Consider the following 20,355-nt stretch of genomic DNA (forward strand, 5'->3'; position numbering starts at 1 on the left):
CTTGACTAAAGAGGTGGTGTTGAGGGACCAGGTGAGATCATCCATTGTGTGTACTCCCAGAAACTTGGTTCTTCTAACGCTCTCCACGGAGGAGCCGTGTATGTGCAGTGAGGAGTGGTCACCCTGCACCTTCCTAAAGCCCACAATCATCTCTTTGGTCTTGTCCACATTGAGACTCAAGTTGTTGTGGCCGCACCAATCTGCCATCCACTCCACCTCTCTGTAAGCCATCTCATCATAGTTGTTGATCGGGCCAGCTGCTGTTGTGTCATCAGCGAATTTGATGACTCAGTTTGAACTGGATCTAGCGGTGCAGTCACACATCAGCAACGTGAACGGCAGCAGGCTTGAGCACACAGCCCTCGGGGGGCACCGGTGCTCAGTGTGATGGAGCTAGAGATGTTTCTGCCAACACAGACTGACTGTGACCATTCTGTCAAGAGGTCCAGGATCCAGTTAGAGAGGGAGTGATGTTGAGACCCAGTGCTGATAGTTAGCCACCAGCTTCTGAAGGATGATCACTGAGCTGAGGTCGATAAGCAGCATCCTGGCATATGAGGCACCATTCTGCAGGGTGGGATAGGACGGAGTGGTGTGTAGAGGCTGTGGCATCATCGTTGGACCGATTTAAGTGATAGGCAAACTGGAAGGGGTTCAATGTAGCAGGAAGATGGGATCTAAGGTGGATCACAACCAGCTGCTCAAAGCACGCCATTATTGTTGTGGTCGGTGCCACTGGATGGTTGAGGTTGAGGAGGCAGGTTACTGTTGCCCTCTTGGATACCGGGATGATGTTCGCCACCTTGAAGACTGAGGGGACAGTGGACTGTTCCAAAGGGATGTTGCAGATGTCTGTTAGAACCTCAGTTAACTGGACTGCACGGTCCCTCAGCATCTGACCAGGTACTGCACATTATCAGGCCCCACTGCTTTATGTGGGTTGACCCTGGTTAGGGTCTTCCACACATCAGCTGTGGTTGGTCAGAGTGCCTGCACCTCGGTGGCTTCCTCACCAGCACATCGTCCTGTGCATCAAACCGAACATAAAAGACATTCAACTTATCAGGAAGAGAAGTGTCACCATCACTGACGTGCAGGGTGTATCTTGTAGCTCATTATGGTCTGAGTGCCCTGCCACACGTGCCTGATGTCTCTGGTGTCACAGAAGTGGCTGTATATTCTTGGTGAGTAACCCTGCTTTGTCTTCCTGATTTTGCAGGAAAGTGCAGCTCTTGCTGACTTGACAGCCACTTCATCTACCTCATCTGAAGACAACATCCAGATTTCTCAGCCGTGTCTGAACCTCTGCTGTCAGCCATGACTTCTGATTTACCCTCACGTAGTTGAGTTTAATAACAGTGACACCTTCCACAAGCATTTCTGTTTGTAGCCAGTCACCGATCTCATTGATGTTAGTGTTCCAGTCCGTGTTTTTTAAAACAGTCCTGCAATGCTGACGTTTCTCATTCTGGCCTGGCCTTTATCTCCCTTTGAACTGGCTTAATCAGTGGTTAAAGAATCCCTCTTGGGGACTGGGAGCGGTTTTGTATACATCATGGATGCTGGTAGATGTCCAGCATCTGCGGAATTTCTTGTGTTTATGAACCAGGTCGAATGTGTTTTCACCTTCAGCAAAGTCAACATGCTGATAGAATTTAGACAGGGCTGTTTTCTAGGTTAGCATGGTTGAAGTCACCAGCAACACTAAAGAAACTATTCATAGTGTGATTTGCAAGTCACTGATGGCGCCGTAGAGGTCACATAGTGCTTCCACAGCATTAGCCCAAGGTTGTGGGTGGGGGGACATATACAGCTGCAGTCACAATAGCAGTAGACTCCCTCGGTAAATAGTAGGGCCTGCACTTCACCATTAAGAACTCTACCATAGGTGAACAGTGGGTCATCATTACTGAGGTGTTCACACACCAGTTCTTATTAACATGGATACATAGACCTCCACTGTGGGTCTTGCCGGAGATGGTGGGAATTCTGCCGGCTCTAACTGGATGGCCGCTTCAGGGACAGCATCTTGGAGCCACATTTCCATCAAAGTTCAAAGTAAATTTATTAACAGATACATATACAGTACATCATTATATACAATCCTGAGATACATTGTCTTATGGGCATACTCAATAAATCCTTAATAACCATAACATAATCAATGAAAGACTGTACCAACTTGGGTGTCCAGTCAGTGTGCAAAAGACAGGAAATTGTGCAAATACAAAAAGAAAGAAATAATAATAATAATAAATAATAAATATTGAGAACATGAGATGAAAAGTCCTTGAAAGTGAATCCTTAGGTTGTGGATCAATGATGGGTCAAGTGAAGTTATCCCCTTTAGTTCAAGAGTCTGATCATCGAGGGTAATAACTGTTCCTGAACCTGGTGGTGTGAGTCCTGAGGCTTCTGTACCCTCTTGATTGAAACTTATAAGATTATTCGGGGATTGGACAAGCTAGAGGCAGGAAGCATGTTCCCGATGTTGGGGGAGTCCAGAACCAGAGGCCACAGTTCAAGAATAAGGAGTAGACAATTTAGAACAGAGTTGAGGAAAAACCTCAGAAGGCAGTGGAGGCCAATTCTCTGGATTCTTTCAAAAAAGAGTTAGATAGAGCTCTTAAAGATAGCGGAGTGAAGGGATATGGGGAGAAGGCAGGAAAAGGGTACTGATTGTGGATGATCAGCCATGATCACAGTGAATGGTGGTGCTGGCTTGAAGGGCTGAATGGCCTACTCCTGCACCTGTTGTCTATTGTCTTCCTCGTGGCAGCAGCGAGAAGACAGAATGTCCTGGGTGGTGGGATCTCTGATGGTGGATGCTGCTTTCCTGCAGCAGTGTTTCGTGTAGATGTGCTCAATGGTGGGGAGGGCTTTACCCGTGATGAACTGGGCTCTATCCACACTTCCTGTAGGATTTTCCATTCAAGGCCGTTGGTGTTTCCATACCAGGCTATGATGCAGCCAATCAACATCTGTAGAAGTTTGCCACAGTTTTAGATGTCATGCTGAATCTCAGTAAACTCCTAAGGAAATAGAATGAATGCACAGCTGTCCTTTATCCCACTCTGATTCAGTCTCAGATGCAGATAATCTAGTTTATCTTCTAGCAACTGAACATTTCAAAGCGGAATCGACAGGAGAACTTACCTGCAAGGTTTTGCTTTTAGTTCCTTACAAATACCAGCACGTTTTATGCACTTTTGTTTCTGTCAATTTAGCTGCTCTAAAGAAAGTCATCGGACAGGGAGTAGTCTCTCACCACCAGGTTGCAGACCTTGAAGCAACCTCCACAACCCTAACTGCTATCTTGGTATAGCAACACTGACCAGTTTGCACTACTTTATTCTTGTTTTTTTCTAAGTATGTTCTTTCATGCAATTCTTGTATAATTTATGTTTTTCTTGTGAATGCTTTGTCTTAAGACTCTGCCTGTGCTGCTGCAAGCAAGTGTCTCATTATACCTGTGCACTGATGTACTTGTGTATATGACAGTAAACTCAGCATTGACTTAAATATCCTTCATCCCTTAGACCGTTTTAGTGAGTCTCACTACAGTGTCTCCAAAGCCCTTTCCAAGTCAAGGTGCCCCAGTTTGTAGTGAAACTGTGATGCGCCACGAGAGTTTTGCTGTAACACCAGCATACTGAGTGAGTACAGGTTGTTAGCAGTGGTTGACAGTGGTAGCATCTCCAACAGCTTGGTCATTCAGAACCTGCAGTATGTTTGGAACTGTGTGAACAAAGTAAAGGCCAATCATGAGATTCCTTCCTCTGACTCGATGTTGTCCAAAGTTTAACTAATCTTTTATTCTTCAGGCTTTTGCAAAGAAATCGATGGCTATCAGAGGAAAGTGCCAAACTCCTGTTTCAGCGTGGCTCCAAGCAGGTACCTGGAGGTAAGTTTGGCTGCAGGATGAGAGCAGCTATTGTGAACTTTCTGTCTGATTTCAGAATTACTTAATTCATAATATATCTTGTAAATACAGCCAGGTCACATCTTTCTTTACATTCCTTGTACCGTCAATTCCATAGTTATAGTGAATCAACACCACTCCTTAAACACTGCAGCTGTAAAGTGTTTGAAGGCTGTTACCCAGGGCTAGTCCTTCGTTGTACGGAGGCAGCAGGACGAGGCTCTGGCCCTTCCCCGCAGAACCTCTGGGCTTCATTCTATCCCTCAGCACATACTCCTGCACCTTTATCCGATTATTATTGTGTTTTGTAACTTCAAAACATTAAACTAATTTAAAGGAAGACAAGGGAGTACAAAATGTGAGACTAGCTTTGAGTTTACTTTAAGTGAGGCAGAAACGTGTCATGTGGTAGCATGATGATGTATACAGTTCACAAAGGAGATGGTGATGGACTTTAGGAAGACCAAGCCTGCACTCCTCCCTGTTACTATTGATATTGAGGACGTGGATGTGGTGAGGACCTACAAGTACCTGGGGTTGTACCTGGATGATAGACTTGAGTGGGGCACCAACACAGAGGCTGTGTACAAGAAGGGCTAGAGTTGCCTCTACTTCCTGAGGAGACTGAGGACTTTTGGAGTATGCAGGCCTCTCCTTCACATGTTCTACCAGTCTGTTGTCGCCAGTACAATCTTCTATATGGTGGTGTGCTGGGGCAATGACAACAGCCTCAATAAACTGATTATAGGAGTCAAACAAGATACACTGGAGGCTGTGGTAAAACAAAGGACCCTACGGAAAATCCTGTCAATGTTGGGTAGTGTTTCTCACCCTCTGCATACTACCTTGGCTGAACAGAGGAGCACTTTTAGTAATAGACTAAGACAACTGTGCTACTCCAAAAAGCACCATGAGGTCATTTTTACTCTCAGCCATTAAGTTCTATAATGAGTCAACCTATAGCTGGGGAAGTGATGAACCCCCTCCCCCCCTCCTGTTAGACTGTTTGAGGTAACTTATTTTTTATTATTTCTTTCTTCTCTTCTAATATTTGTATATCTGTGCACTTGTAATGCTACTGTGACACTGTAATTTCCTTTGGGATCAGTAAAGTAAGTATATACATATATCCCAGAATGAACTATTTAAATGAACAAAATTCCTTAAAAAACAATATATATACAATATTACTCAAATAATGTATTCAAAACAATTATGCTTCTAGATGTTTGACTAAGGCAGTGTCAAAAGGAGGTACAATTTTGAGAGGCTGAGAGCCAAGTCCATCATTGCTTCATGGACCGAGCGGCCAGTTTATGCTGCGGCAATTCTATGAATATGTTATGTGTGGAGAGAAGCAAAAGAGAACAATTTTACCTCCTTTCTGGTTTGAGATGCACACCTAGCAGTATACAGGACAGTACGCACCGGAAACATAGGTGAATAGAACCTCAAATGTTGTAGAATGCTGTAATGGTAAACCATAAAGTCATTAGGCCCATCAAGTTGATGGCAGCACCCGGGGAACCGATCTCATTGGTTCCACTTCCTCTCTCCCTAATACCCCTGCAGCCACAGCAGCGTAGCGATTAGCATGACACTATTACAGCTTCTGGTGTTCCAGAGTTCTGAGCTCAATTCCGGTGCCATTCTATAAGGAATCTATATGTCTGCCCCGTGGATATGTGGGTTTTCTCCTGGTCCTCTGGTTTCCTCCCACAGTCCAAAGACATACTGGGTAGGTTAATTGGTCATTGTAAATTGTCCAGTGATTAGATTAGGGGTAATCAGGTTTGTCAGTGGTTGCTGGTGTGTGGCTCGAAGGGCTGGAAGGGCCTATTCCTAAATAAATTCATTCTCATTTTCTCTCTCTCTCTCTCTCTCACACACACACACACACACACACACACACACACACTCACAGAGCCCCCAAAGTCCCTTTGATTCCCTTTCCCATTAGAATGTGTAACAGTAGCCATTTAACCTACCAGTGCATCTTTGTGATCTGGTGGGGGGAACCAAGCATCTGGTTAAAACCCAGGCAGTCACAGAAAAATCATGTCAACTCTGAGGTTAGGATCAAACCTGTGAGGCAGCAGCTCTGCCTGTGTGCTGCCCAGCCGTTGTGATGCCAAGGTGTGGACTAGCCAATAGAAAGGGCATTGCTTTCCAGTGCTTTCACCCACAGCTCAACCTGTCCCTAGGAGAAAGAACTTCAGTTAGAAACAGGAAGAATCAAAAGCCACTTTCGAATTTCTAGAGGGATCATTATACGTAATGACCATAAAGTGTGGTAATGTTTTCTTAGAGAAGCACGCAGATGGTACTCGAGATGTCTCTTCCTAGCGGGGTAGTTGAGACAGATCTCCAGATCTGAAACATAAACTGCGTCTCCTTCCTCAGATGCTGCCTGATCTGATGGGCGTTTTCAGCACTCTCCGGTTTTGTTTCGGATTCGGCAGTTTTGTCTTTTTTCATTTCCAGTTCAGAATTTTTTTTAATATAATTCTGTTTACTTCTGTTTTCTCTCCTCAAGGTATTGTGTTCACTAGAGATTTGAAAATCAATCTGGTGAGTTTTCTGTTGATTCCAGCTATTGTAGTTAATCAGTGCACCACTTCCTTCCATTGTGATGCTAGATAGGTCAGAACAGGGGCAGGATGCAGAATTAAAGTGGGCAGGCAATGGGAGCCAACACCTCACTAAATACCCCATCACTCCTCTGACAGAACTTAGATGAAATTTGTAAGTCACTTTCTTCTGCTACTGTAAATGACTTAACCAAACTTTGCACATATCCCTGTGTAACCTTGGGCAAAGCCAAGAGTAGTTCTGGGCACCTGTGGCCAGTGACATATTTCAGGTCCCACAGATCCTCAAACTTTAATCACCCTTGCATGTACACACACAGGGATTGTGTCCACGTGGAATATGGAAACATAAGGCAATATGTTACTTTTTATGAGAGGGAGAAGTTGGGGATTTGGGGTCTGATATTTGATGTTCTGTTAGTGTTTTTACTTTCTGGGCAAATCTGTTAGTTTTTGTGTCTGAGAGAGGAATTTGGTGGTTTTGAAACTATTATCGCTGTTCTTTTCTGTGAGGAGGGGGCTGGGAATTTGATGTTATCCTCAGTGTTTTTTTCTGGTGGGGGGCTGGGGATTTGATGTTATCATCACTGTTTTTTGTGAGGGAGTGGTGGGGGGGCAGTTTGGGCTTTGTGAATTTTGTTTCTTTTTCGTGTCAGGGAGTGATTTCTTTTCAACAATGCCCATGGTTTTTCTGTATTTCATGGCTGTCTGGAGAAGATGGATATCAAATGGGGACCTTGACAATAAATTGAACTGTTGAACCTTTAGACATTTGACCAGATCAGGATACCACAGAACCTAATGTTCTTTTTGTCATGTTTTTATTTCTTATCGAACCAAAGCGCTCTCCTATAAGGATGTCCACTGACCAGTGTCTACAGTCTCAGAAGAATATAAGGGCAGTTGTACTCCTTATTTTGTAAGTACGTCACCCATCCTTTAATCCACTATGTTGGGTAGTTGGTACCACTCTCACTGGAGCAGTGAAGTATTGTCTCAAAAGCCAGCAGTCTGCAGTAATAAGCAGATGCCCCGCCATTGGAGTATTGCTTTTTCAATGAGACTAAGCTGAACTGGCCAAGAAACCTCACCAACGCCTCTACTGCCTGCTAAAGAAATTCAGCATGTCCCCGTAGGCTCTTGCCAATTTTTATCGATGCGCTATAGGAAGTGTCTGGATGCGCAACGCTTGCGTGTGGCAGCTTCTCTGCATATGGCTGCAAGAAATTCCAGAGTTGTGTACACAGCTCAGGACCCCCTTCCATGGACTCTGTCTGTACTTCTCACTACCTCAGTAAGGCAGGCAGTGTAATTAAAGTCCCCACCTACTCTGGACATTTCCCGCTTCTCCTTCTCCCGTCAGGCAAAAGGTACAAAAGCCTGAAAGCACCTCTCCCAGGGTTCAGGGACAGTTTCTCTCCCACTATTATCAGACTTTTGAATATAACTGCACTTTGTTGGTAGCTTTTATAGTTTACTCTGCTTATTGTTTAACCTTATTCTAGCTCAATGCGCCGTGTAATGATTTGATCTGTATAACAACAACGCAAGACAAGCTTTTCACTGTATTTGTGACAGTAATAAAACAACCAAACCAGGTGGATGAAAGACCCACCGAATTCCCTCAGTGTTCCAGACAATATTTTCCCCCCTCAAACCACATCACAGCCTGCTCGTCCAGTCACTTCACTCTTCATTCTTTCTGAGAGTTTTAAAGTGCTCTAACTGGATGCTGCATTTACCAAAGTACCTGAACTTCAGTAATGCCACAAGGGCTTTGGGACCACCGGAGTTGATGGAAGGTGTGTAGAGATTATATAACCATATAGCAATTACAGCACAGAAACAGGCCATCTTGGCCCTTCTAGTCCATGCTGAACTCTTACTCTCACCTAGCCCCACCGACCTGCACTCAGCCCATAACCCTCCGTTCCTTTCCTGTCCATATATCGATCCAATTTAACTTTAAACGACAACATCGAACCTGCCTCAACCACTTCTGCTGGAAGCTCGTTCCACACAGCTACCACTCTGAGTAAAGAAGTTCCCCCTCATGTTACCCTTAAACTTTTGCCCTTTAACTCTCAACTCACGTCCTCTTGTTTGAATCTCCCCGACTCTCAAGTAGGTTCAGGGCTCTACTTTTTGCTGTTTTCGGTAAAGCCCGGGAGAAGGAAGCTGACCTTTGCTTCCAGCTCTGAGTGGAAGTTACTCTAAATCTGTTGGCTGGTTTCGGGCATGCTGTGCTTTGGAGCACTACTTTCACTAGGGCTATCAGACATGTTTCTTGGGGGGAAATGGGCAGCTTGTTACCCCTCGGTCTCTCCATATTTACCAGCTGCTGTTCATTCCCCTCAGGGCAGAGAATGGATTGTCTGAGGACGAAAAAATGAAGCCCGATTGCCCACCGTACAGTCTCTTAATGGAGGGATACCGGAATGTCTTAAAGAAGGTAAAGGTTAGGCTGTGAAGTAGATTTCACCATTAGAATCTCTGGATATTACTGATGTTAAAGAACAGGCGTATACCTTGACTCTTTCCCTAACACAGGGGTCCACGGACCCCTCGGTTAATGTTGGGGGTCCGTGGCATAAGAAAAGATTGGGAACCCCTGCCCTAACATATAGGAGCAGATTTAGGCCATTCAGCCCATCAAATCTGGACTGCTGTTCAATAATGGCTTTGTAAACTCCATTCTCTCACCTTTTCCCTGTTACCAATCAAGAACCTGTCAATCTCTGTCCCAGTGATTCGACTTCCACAGTCCTCTGTGACAACAAATTACACAGATTCGCCACCCCTGGGGCTGAAGAAATTCCTTTCGTAGTAGTTATGATTGCACATGGGTAGACTCTCATTCAAGGCTTGAGGAGGGCCTTTATCCTTTGAATAACATATTATGGTTACTAGACTAGTTCTGTGCCACTTGGCAGTAAACATTGTGGGGGATTTTTTGTATCATTTTCTTGGGTGTCTGCTGGTGACACACGGCTTTGGATACACCGTCATCATCATATTCATGATTGGTACAGTTAAGAATGCCACAAACTTGCATAAGGACATTTGCCTTTAGTCAGCATATTTATAGTGATCTGTTCTAGTTGATAGAGCTTCTGCCTTGCAACACCAGAAACCCAGGTTCAGTCCTCCCTGTCTGTGTATGGAATCTGCACGTTTTTCTTGTAGTCAAGTGGATTCCCTCCAGGTGCCCCAGTTTCCACCAAAGACATGCAGGTCGATAGATTATTGGCCAGTGTAGAATTGCCCCTAGTTAGTTTGTGGGTGAGTGGTGGAATTTCGGGGTGGGCGTAATGAATTAACCTGCCAATTGGCATGACTTTGGAGTGTGGGTGGAAACTGGAGCACCGGTGAGAAAATCTGCAGGCCACAGGGAAACCATGCAAACCCACATGGATTGACAAGACTCTGGGACTTAATAGAGTGCATCCTCCCTCTACTACCACTATTACTAGAGTGCATCCTCCCTCTACTACCACTATTACTAGAGTGCATCCCAGCTTCTTAAAAGAAGTGGCTAGGGAGTAAGTGGAAGAATTGATTGTGATCTTCCAAAGTTCCCCAAATGTTTGAATGGACCCAGGATGGAAAACTGGAAATGCAGAATACAGAAGGGTTACAAAACACAGGAACCATTCATTCTAATAGCTCTCATTGGGAGTCCCTTGCAAGAAAGCAGTAGCAAGAGGTTTTATAAAAAGTCATCATTTTTCGGCAGAGCTACCATGGCTGTATGAAAATAAAATCACATTTTCACAGATTTATTTGTGTTCTTTGAGATTGTGATGATCAGAATGGACGAATGTGAACCTGTACGTGTGGGGTATCAGGATTTCCAGATGGCCTTTGATAAAGACCTTAACAGCACATTTCCCAAACATGCTAAAGATTCTGACTTGCCAGGTGCTGGAGATGTTAGTGCTGTCAGCCACTGATAACGCGACACAGCCTGATCTCAGTACAGTGGCTTTGCGGTAAAACTCCAGTGAAAAATTGCAGCCTGGGTCCAAACTAGGGCACTAGAACTTTGGAGCTACTGTAGTGAGATTCATTAAGATGGTGGATGGGATGAAGGTCATCAAATTCACATGCACAAGTGCAATGAAAAACTTAATTGCAGCACACAATTAGAGCAAACAAAAGAGACGAAACAGTCAACCATAGTGCAAAGTGGTCCTGGTGTTGCTATATTGAGGTGGTGGTTAGGTTGTGCAGGTTGGTTCACAATGTGAATGGTTGACAGGAAGTAGCTGTTCTTGAACCTGGTGGTGTGGGACTTCAGACTCTGTACCTCCTGCTTGACGGTAGCTGCTAGAAGATGGCAAAGGTGGTGAGGAACTTCAATAGTCGTTGCCTTCTTGAGGCAGCACCTCCTGTAGGTACTACCAATGGTGGGCAGGGATGTGCCCAGGACGTAGCGGGCAGGGTCCGCTACTCTGCAGCTTCTTGTGTTCCTGTGCGTTCGAATTGCCAACCAGGCCATTATGCAACCAGTCAGGATATTTTCAACAGTACACCTGTAGAAGTTTGTTAGAGTGTCCAGTGCCATACTGAACCTCCTTAAACTTCCAAGAAAGTAAAAACATTGCTGAGCCTTCCTTGTGATTTGCATCTATACAGTGGCATGCAAAAGTTTGGGCACCCCTGGTCAAAATTTCTGTTACTGTAAATAGCAAAGCAAGTAAAAGATGAACTGATTTCCAAAAGGCATAAAGTTAAAGATGACACATTTCTTTAATATTTTAAGCAAGAAAACTTTTTTTATTTCCATCTTTTACAGTTTCAAAATAACAAAAAAGGAAAAGGGCCCAAAGCAAAAGTTTGGGCACCATGCAATGCAGTACTTAGTAACACCTCCTTTGGCAAGTATCAAAACTTGTAAATGCTTTTTGTAGCCAGCTAAGAGTCTTTCAATTCTTGTTTGGCGGATTTTCGCCCATCCTTCCTTGCAAAAGACTTATTGTTCTGTGAGATTCTTGGGCCGTCTTGCATGCACTGCTCTTTTGAGGTCTATCCACAGATTCTTCATGGTGTTTAGGTCAGGGGACTGTGAGGGCCATGGCAAAACCTTCAGCTTGCGCTTCTTGGGGTAGTTCATTGTGGATTTTGAGGTGTGTTTAGGTTCATTATCCTGTTGTAGAAGCCATCCTCTTTTCATCTTCGGCTTTTTTACAGATGGTGTGATGTTTGCTTCCAGAATTTGCTGGTATTTGATTGAATTCATTCTTCCCTCTACCAGTAAATGTTCCCCGTGCCACTGGCTGCAACACAAACCCAAAGCATGATCGATCCACCCCCGTGCTTAACAGTTGGAGAGGGGTCCTTTTCATGAAATTCTGCACCCTTTTTTCTCCAAACATACCTTTGCTAATTTCAGCCAAAAAGTTCTATTCAAAAGGTTCAAAGGAACATCTAAACAAGCCTGATGCATTTTGGAAACAAGTCCTGTGGACTGATGAAGCTAAAATAGAACTTTTTGGCTGCAAAGTTTTCTTGCTTAATATATTAAAGAAATGTGTCATCTTTAACTTTATGCCTTTTGGAAATCAGTTCGTCTTTTACTCGCTTAGCCATTCACAGTAACAGAAATTTTGACCAGGGGTGCCCAAACTTTTGTATGCCACTGTATGCAGGGCTGAGAACAGGTCATCAGATATGTTAATGTCCAGGAATTTAAAGCTGCTGATGCTGTCCGCCATTAATCCACCAGTGCTGATTAGTGCATAAAAGGTTTACTGTAAAAGTCAGGAACTCCTGGCAGCGGGGGACAAGATACTGCCCTTGACAGAAGCTTTCCTAACAAAAAACAGAATGCAATAGTTTTTTCAGGTTGGTAAGTTCTAACCAGTGATATTAATGACTTGGACGATTATGCAGAGTTAGGTGGGGAAGCAGGATGCGAGTAGGCAAAATTTGGCAGGAATAACAGAAGAACCAAATATAGTTTCAATGAAGAGAGACTGAGAACACAATCATAAAGAGAGGTCTAGGTGTCCTTGTACGTGAAAGGCTGAATATCCGTGTAGGACCAGCAGGTAGTTAGGAAAACCGATGGAATGTTGGCCCTTGCGGAAAAAGGACTGGGTACAAAAAGAGGGTCTTTCTACAATCGTACGGGCATTTGTAAAACCACACCAATTGTTCCTCCAGTCTTGGTTTTATTTGACGTACTTGCATTGGGAGGCATTTCAGACACTTTGCTGGCTTTATACCTGGGATAAAGGTGATTGGGCCAATATGCTCTAGATTTTAGCAGAATGAGACAGGATCTTACTGAAACATGGCATTCTGTGGAAGACTAATAATGAGATAATGTTTCCCTTGAAGAATCTATAACGTAGTTTCAGAATAAGGCAGAGAGGAAGAAGAATTTCTTCTCTGAGCATCGTGCACCTTTGGAATTTTTGACATCAGAGAACTGTGAAGGCTTAGTTGCTGAAAATCTTCATGGCTGAGACAAGTGGATCACTGGCCTTGAGTTGTAAGGGATGTGGGCAATGAAAGGATAGACTGGCAGGGTAAAGTCTGCTCTTGTTGTGGTAACTTGTGTTCCTCTCCTCTGTATGTACCCCCATCTTTGTCCCTGTGTAATACTCCCTCTTACCCCATTCCTGCCTTCTTTCGTTGACTTTGTCCCAACCCACTTTCACTGTATTCTTCCTCTAACCCCATCTTTAAGTTTCCTGCTCCTGTTCCTCCATGCGTGTCCTTCACTCTCTCCCCTTCTCTCTCGTTTTGCACAGTTCCAACTGGAGAAAGTCAAGGGAGGTCACCATGTCCATTTGAATGAGCCGGAGCGAGTCGCAGGAATAATCAGCGACTTCCTGAAGATGAATATCACTCCCAAACTATGAGGATAGACTGTTGTGAGGTTGTATCGAGTTTGAAAGAGGAGATCACCCACAGAGGACACTACAAGATCAGTTACTTGTCCACCAGAAATACAGCTCGTCAATAACTAGCTGTGTGCACTAAGAAATATTAATGGCAATGATGCGAAATTAATCAGTAGTTTAAGAAGATTTGAATTATTCTGGGGTACTTGGGCAATGAAGACATCACCCAGCAATAGTGGGGATGGTGGTGAATGGTCTGGGGTTTTGACTCTTGTTCAAGGTTAGAAAAATTCTATCCTCAATTTTTCACATTAATTTCACTCAGTGTTTTAAAAGGTATTGACGATTCTATGACAGTGAGTTTCTGAGGCCACCATTACTAAAACATTGCAGTACATTTTAGTTATTACCTATTACAGCACCCTGACTACACCAGTTTGTTTAAAACCTTCTGAATTCAATAAAATGGTTTGCAGATCAATGTACATTTTTTCACATGGGAGCAGGTTCAACTGAGCTTGATCAATGTTTTGGCTCATTCCTTAGACCCTGACTGCGAACCGTTTTCTGTTTTAATGAGCAAAGACCCTGCAACATGTCCACAGTCCCACTCCCCACCCCACCAAAATTATCCAATCCCCAGGAGAGGCAAGACACCGGTTTGAAAACCCTGAGCAGTTTGAAGAAAATAAATTGGAGAAATCTTTCTTCGACTCACCTAGCTAACTGAGGCTCATGATCCAAGACTTTGTCTTTGATCTCCACCGACTGGGAAGGTCCCAGTTAGTTGGGGGGAGGGGAGATGAAGGTGATCAGACCCAATAGAACTGCCCTGTGGGTAGCCATCATTAAAATAATTTAGTACATTTTATTTTTTTTAAACCAGTGGGAGATAGTTCCAGACACTGTGGCCCAGTGTCTCCTTCACGGGAGTGGGAAGGAAACACTGGGCTAAGACAGGAGAGCTGAAGCAGGTAACTGAGACTACAAAGCAGGAGTTTAGTGAAAACATTCCAGAGACCAAGGCAGAGGTAGGGTCGGATATTGCTGGAGGTAAGAAAGTGTCCCCTCACCAACTCAGCAGGCTAAGAACTCCCTGCCCAACACTGAAGACGTTGGTCCCAGACAGATTGTCCATTTGTTACTTGAACTCACTAGGAACAGAGCCTCAAACACCATTCAGTTAAATCATGGCTGCTTGTAAACTAACAGTAATAATAATGGATAGCTCACAGTCTCCAAACTAGCTCTGCAGTACACAGAACCCTCATTAGCATCAATCTGTTTTCCCAGTTTTAGGTTGACCTGCTGCCTCTATTTGTTTTAGGCAGACGAGTTGCAAGTTTCTACTGCTTTCTGTGTGAAAAGGAGCTTCCTTACTGGGCTGACTCCTGTCCTAAGTCTGAAGTGCTTGATTTCTGATAAGCAAATGTTTTGATACAACACATCCCCAGTAACGCTCTGATTATGTCCCCTGGCAGATTAAAAGCACGTCACCCTGAGCTCATTGTTAGGTCACGGCCATTTGACGGCTGCTGTTTAAGCAGTGACAGTGAAGAGCAGGAGAAAGAGGGACGACCAGCAATGCAGCAGAGAACAATTACAGACATCTGAGAAACGGCAGCAAGGAAAAATTGTGCTTAGTCCATCAGACCGTAAAACATAGGTGCAGATTAGGCCATTCAACCCATCGAGTATGTTTTAGCAATCGAAGATATCTGATTTATTTTCCCTCTCAACTCCATTCTCTTACCTTCTCCCTGTAACCTCTAACCTATTCAAGAACCTATTTACCTCCGCCTTAAATATACCCAGTGACTTGATATCCACAGTTGTCTGTAACACTGAATTCCACACATCCACCACCCTCTAACTAAAGAAATTCCTCCTCACCTCTGCTCTAAAGAGATGTCCCATTCTGAAGCCATGCCTTCTGGTCCTAGACTCTCCCACGACACTGGACAGCAAAGATTTTGCTTCCTGAATGCTTTTGAGTGTATCTTACAGATTTTGGGCCACTGATCATGAAAATCACCATGAAATCACACACCCTTTTTGTTAAATTCCCTATATTTGTTATTTTAGTTCCTAATTCAAGTCAAATTAAATGCTGCTCACAACGTAAACTGAAAAGTTTTCTATGTTGTCCGGGCATGCTTAGGCAGGGAGGATGTTATAAAAGCATCTCACACACACACACCGCTCTATGCATTGCGCTTACATGTATATTGATTTGCAAGCTCTACATACAAAGCATATTATGTGTAGTCATTATAATAAACTAAGTGTATTTTCAGAAATACTCATGATAGCAAAATGTCTTGCCAGTGTTGCAACAGCCACGATATTTCCTGTTATATTTGTGGCGAGTATATGCTTAAATGTCAAAGATGGAGCATGACTAGTCTTAAGAAAGCCTATGAGCTTTATTTGGGTGTATGACCTGTTACGTACCCCGTAACTGGGTTGCCAAACCAGCAGAAATGGATCACTCAGTTGGAGTCTGGATTACTAGAACTAAGAAAGTTTTATTAAAGAAACAAGCAACACAGTACTCTAATCGAAAGGATAATAAATGCAACAGTTCAGCAATGATAAACACCCATGTACACAGAATTAAGATAACAGGATCAACCAAGCTCTATCGTTGTCTAGGGGTAAATGACCAATTTCAAAGTGACACAAAGTCCAGTTCAATTTAGTTCAGTTCGCAGTAATCGTTGCCATGGCAATGGACAATGTGGGGGGAAGGAGAGAGAGAACGGGAACGACTGATCATTCAGAACGGCTTCCACTCACAGACCTGCGATATTGCTCACAAGCAGCTTTCGGGCCTGTCCTCTGTGATGTCACCTGGGGTCACCGACTGTGACCCCTCCTCCAGATGCGGTCGATCCTCTGCAGTGAACCCGGCACCCAAGCAAGGGCGGACACACACCGGGTTCCCGCTGATCGTACCTTTCCACCCTGTACGTCTAAGGCTGATCCCGCGATCAGCTGTCTAAGAGCTTCCCACCGACTTGTGAGAGGTGCACCACTTCCAGGGTCTCGTTACCTCGGGGTGTCGTGTGTGTCCTGCCTTAGCGAACCTGTCCCTTTTTATCCCCCTGCTGGGGTATAGCCTGTCCATCACTTCAAACAGTTCAGGGTTCAAAGGGGGAGCCGCTCTAGACAGCTCTCTCTCCCGTCCCTTCATTACACATCTCCAGGTCGCCTGTCCAGCACTTCAAACAGTTCAGGGTTCAAAGGGGGAGCCGATCTTGATAATACCCAGACTGATGGCTCCTTCATTAACATCTCCAAATGCTGCTTCATTGTGTTCCTTATCTCTCCCTCCCCTGAGGACAGGTGGCAGACCAACTGCTGATGCCACTGGTGCTATCCCAGGCCAGCAAACATCTTAATTTATGTGTATTCTCATCACAGACCATACACTTCCCTACACTCTATTCCCTTTGCCACTTCTTGGCCAATTCTCCTAATCAGATCAAATCCTTCTGCAGACTCTCTGTTTCCTCAACGCTACCTGCCTCTCCAAACTTGGCTACAAAGCCATCAATTTCAGCATCCAGATTATCAGCATATAACGTCAAAAGAAGTGGTCCCAGACCAACCTTTGTGGAGCACCATTATTTACCAGCGGCCAACCAGAATAGGCCCCTCTATTCTCACTCTACCTTCTGCTGGTCAGCCAACTTTCTGCCCATGCTAGTAACTTCCCTGTAATACGATGGACTCTTACCTTGGTTAGCAACCTCATGCATTATCAAAGTTCACAGGCGGCTGACTGAACAATGGAAAATGCTCATGTACATAAGGTCACTCTGCACTTTGTTACGATGTTATCAGAAAGTCCCAAAACAATTCAAGGTCATGCTGATTGAAGTATTTGTGTTAGCTGTAGATTGGCAATTTGAATTCCTTAATTACAAGGTTATTTACACTTCCAGAGAGTTATTTCTAAACATAGAAACATAGAAAATAGGTGCAGGAGTAGGCCATTCGGCCCTTCGAGCCTGCACCGCCATTTATTATGATCATGGCTGATCATCCAACTCAGAACCCCGCCCCAGCCTTCCCTCCATACCCCCTGACCCCTGTAGCCACAAGGGCCATATCTAACTCCCTCTTAAACATAGCCAATGAACTGGCCTCAACAGTTTCCTGTGGCAGAGAATTCCACAGATTCACCACTCTCAGAAACTCTTTCAGGTGTAGCACTTGAAATTCTGTGATTATCCGGATCTGGTCTTTGCCTGTTAACAGTGAGGTTGATTATTAGCTTAAGCTTTTTGCTCTGAAACTTAATAGGTTTCCTTCAAAAGGTAACCGGAACCATTCACTGACCCGAGAATTGCTTCTGGAAATGAAGCAGCAGATAATCTGCTCCATGTTGCCTGGCCAATGAATCTACTTTGGTGCTGCTAATCAGGTGGGGGGGGGGCGGGTGAATGCTAACATAGAACTCCCTACTTCTGGTTATGCATTACAGGGCGGTCTGTCTCTCTACCAGAGAAAGATGACAGCAACCAAGTGGTGGACAATATGCCCAGTGAGAAGCCTTGTAGAAATGGTAGAGATGTATGAGAATACCTAGGAAAGGAGCCCAGGTTATATGGAGCTGAGCTTGCTCTCCATAGAGCAAAAAAGGTTCAAGAGAGATTTAATGGAGAACAGAATACTTGTGGATCTACGTTTAGAGAGAAAATGTTTGCAGAAAAGAGCAATGGAGTTGGTCTTTTCCCTCTGTGATCAGCTTCTTGGCACATCTCTCCCCAGACTCTGCCTGTCTGCATCGTGCTGTTGTCATCTGCATACCATACCAGTTCAGTGCCTCTGCCCCAGCCTAAGTTCACCTGAGATATGAGAATGACTGTGGGTGTTGTGTGGAAAATACAGAAGCCTAGTCTAATCCATGAATCTTCATTCTTATGAGAAGCTGGCTGGATGGAGATGAGAAGGAGAAAATGCTGGGAGTACTTAGCAAGATGGGCAGCAGCTGTGGAGAAAGAATCTAGATGAATGATAACACTGGACAGCCGCAGGCGAAGACCAGTTAGCCCATTCACTGCTATGCAATTTGCCAAGATCATAGCTGTCACTTTCCCTCAGTTCCATTTTCTTGCATAGTCCCCACGTTCTTAATATCCAGAAATCTATCCAGCTCTGTTTTAAATGAGTTAAATGACTGAGTCTCTACATTCCTAAAGGGTAGAGAATTCCAAAATTACACTGACTTTTTGTGGTACAAAGAAAGAGCAGCAAGAAATCTCATAGAACATCGCCACATATGAGAAACTTTACAAATTATTCTGCATATGCTCTGTTCTTCCATTTGCCAATATTTCCCTGAAGCCTCCTCCCTACATCTTCCTTCCTGTCTGGTTTTGTTTCATCAGCTAACCTTCAAATATAATGTTTGGTCTCCACAGGCAAGATGTTATTCTGAAACGTCACTTCTCCCCTTAGGGTGGGGCGATATTGGTCTGGTTCTGCTCTTGTCTGTCTGCTTATAGCCAGAGCATCACAGCCAATGGCATCTCCTCCAATGCCTGCACATTCATCTGTTGGGCTGACTGCAACTCTGACTCCAGTTTTACCATTTCATCCGTAGTGTGTGCACAACACCTACCTCTGGCTCACCGTCACCCCCCTCAACTCTTCCATTCCGATATCTATCTCTGTGTGATTGGAAATTCCTTCCAACTGAAATAAATGAATGGAAATACTGCAAATACTCAGCATCATCAAAAAGACTTGATCCTTCCATGGCTACAACCCAGGCTCTTTTCAGTTAGTGGTGGAGAGGAGGTCACTAAACAAACTGTTATCCATTATGGTCAATCAGGCTCATCCTCTCCATGACCTACTGAATAAGCAGTGGAGCACCCTTTCGAACAGGCTCATTCAGCTCCACTGTCACAAGGATCGTTACAGAAAATCTTTCCTACCAAACGCAATAAGCATATACAACAGGTCATCTCTGTGTGACAGGAGAGCACACATCATAGTACAATAGTCTCAGTTTTATTATTGCATGTTGGTAAATTATTATTGTGTATGTTATTATTCTGTACATTATTATTAGTTAACTCTGCACACTGCAAAGTGTGTTTTTAAATGTTGCTGCTGTAACAAAAGAATTTCCCACTCGGGATCAATAAAGTACTTCTTCTTCCTCCTCTTCTTCTTCTTCTTATTATTATTATTATTGTCTGTGGGAATGTCTATGCTTTTTCTCTGCTCAGATACTGCCTATCTCGCTGAATGCTTACAACATGTTGATATTTCAGATTCCCAGTAGCTAAGTATTCAAAGTCTGCCATCAACATCAGTCTTCGACTCAATCCGCATTCCCACTGCCTCCATTCCTCTTGCAGTCACTCAAGAAAGCGGCATCCCTCATTAAGGACCCTCACCATGAAGGTCATGCTCCCTTCTCAGGGAGGAGGTACAGGAGCCTGAAGACTCACACTCAATGTTGTAAGAACAGATTCTGCCCCTCTGCCCTCAGTTTTCTGAACAGTCCATGAACTCTGCTTCACCAATCCGCTTTTATTCTTCTTGTAATCTGTACTCCTCAAAGTAAAGTTAGTATCAGCGTACATATATGGCACCATATACAACCCTGTGTTGGCGCATGGCCAAGTGGTTAAGGCGTTCGTCTAGTGATCTGAAGGTTGCTAGTTCGAGCCTCAGCTGAGGCAGCGTGTTGTGTCCTTGAGCAAGGCACTTAACCACACATTGCTCTGCGACGACACCGGTGCCAAGCTGTATGGGTCCTAATGCCTTCCCTTGGACAACATCGGTGGCATGGAGAGGGGAGACTTGCAGCATGGGCAACTGCCGGTCTTCCATACAACCTTGCCCAGGCCTGCGCCCTGGAAACCTTCCAAGGCGCAAATCCATGGTCTCATGAGACTAACGGATGCCTATATAACAACCCTGCGATTCATTTATTGTGGCATACTCTACAAATCCATATCAG

General features: G+C 44.3%; 1 protein-coding gene across 3 annotated transcripts in view; it reads left to right on the forward strand.

Annotated features, from left to right (window-relative positions):
- Window positions 1-19,551, forward strand: part of serhl (serine hydrolase like) — a 50,797-nt gene extending 31,246 nt beyond the window's left edge. For all 3 annotated transcript variants that reach the window (XM_063062645.1, XM_063062647.1, XM_063062646.1), the window contains exons 9-13: window positions 3,825-3,904; window positions 6,459-6,493; window positions 7,356-7,432; window positions 8,872-8,965; window positions 13,275-19,551. In XM_063062645.1, coding sequence (XP_062918715.1) covers window positions 3,825-3,904; window positions 6,459-6,493; window positions 7,356-7,432; window positions 8,872-8,965; window positions 13,275-13,385 — 397 coding nt within the window. In that variant the 3' untranslated portion in view covers window positions 13,386-19,551. The remainder of the gene's footprint in view (window positions 1-3,824; window positions 3,905-6,458; window positions 6,494-7,355; window positions 7,433-8,871; window positions 8,966-13,274) is intronic.
- The last annotated feature ends 804 nt before the right edge of the window (window positions 19,552-20,355 follow it).

Source organism: Mobula hypostoma, chromosome 11 (genome assembly GCF_963921235.1).
Source record: "Mobula hypostoma chromosome 11, sMobHyp1.1, whole genome shotgun sequence".
Taxonomy (NCBI): domain Eukaryota; kingdom Metazoa; phylum Chordata; class Chondrichthyes; order Myliobatiformes; family Myliobatidae; genus Mobula; species Mobula hypostoma.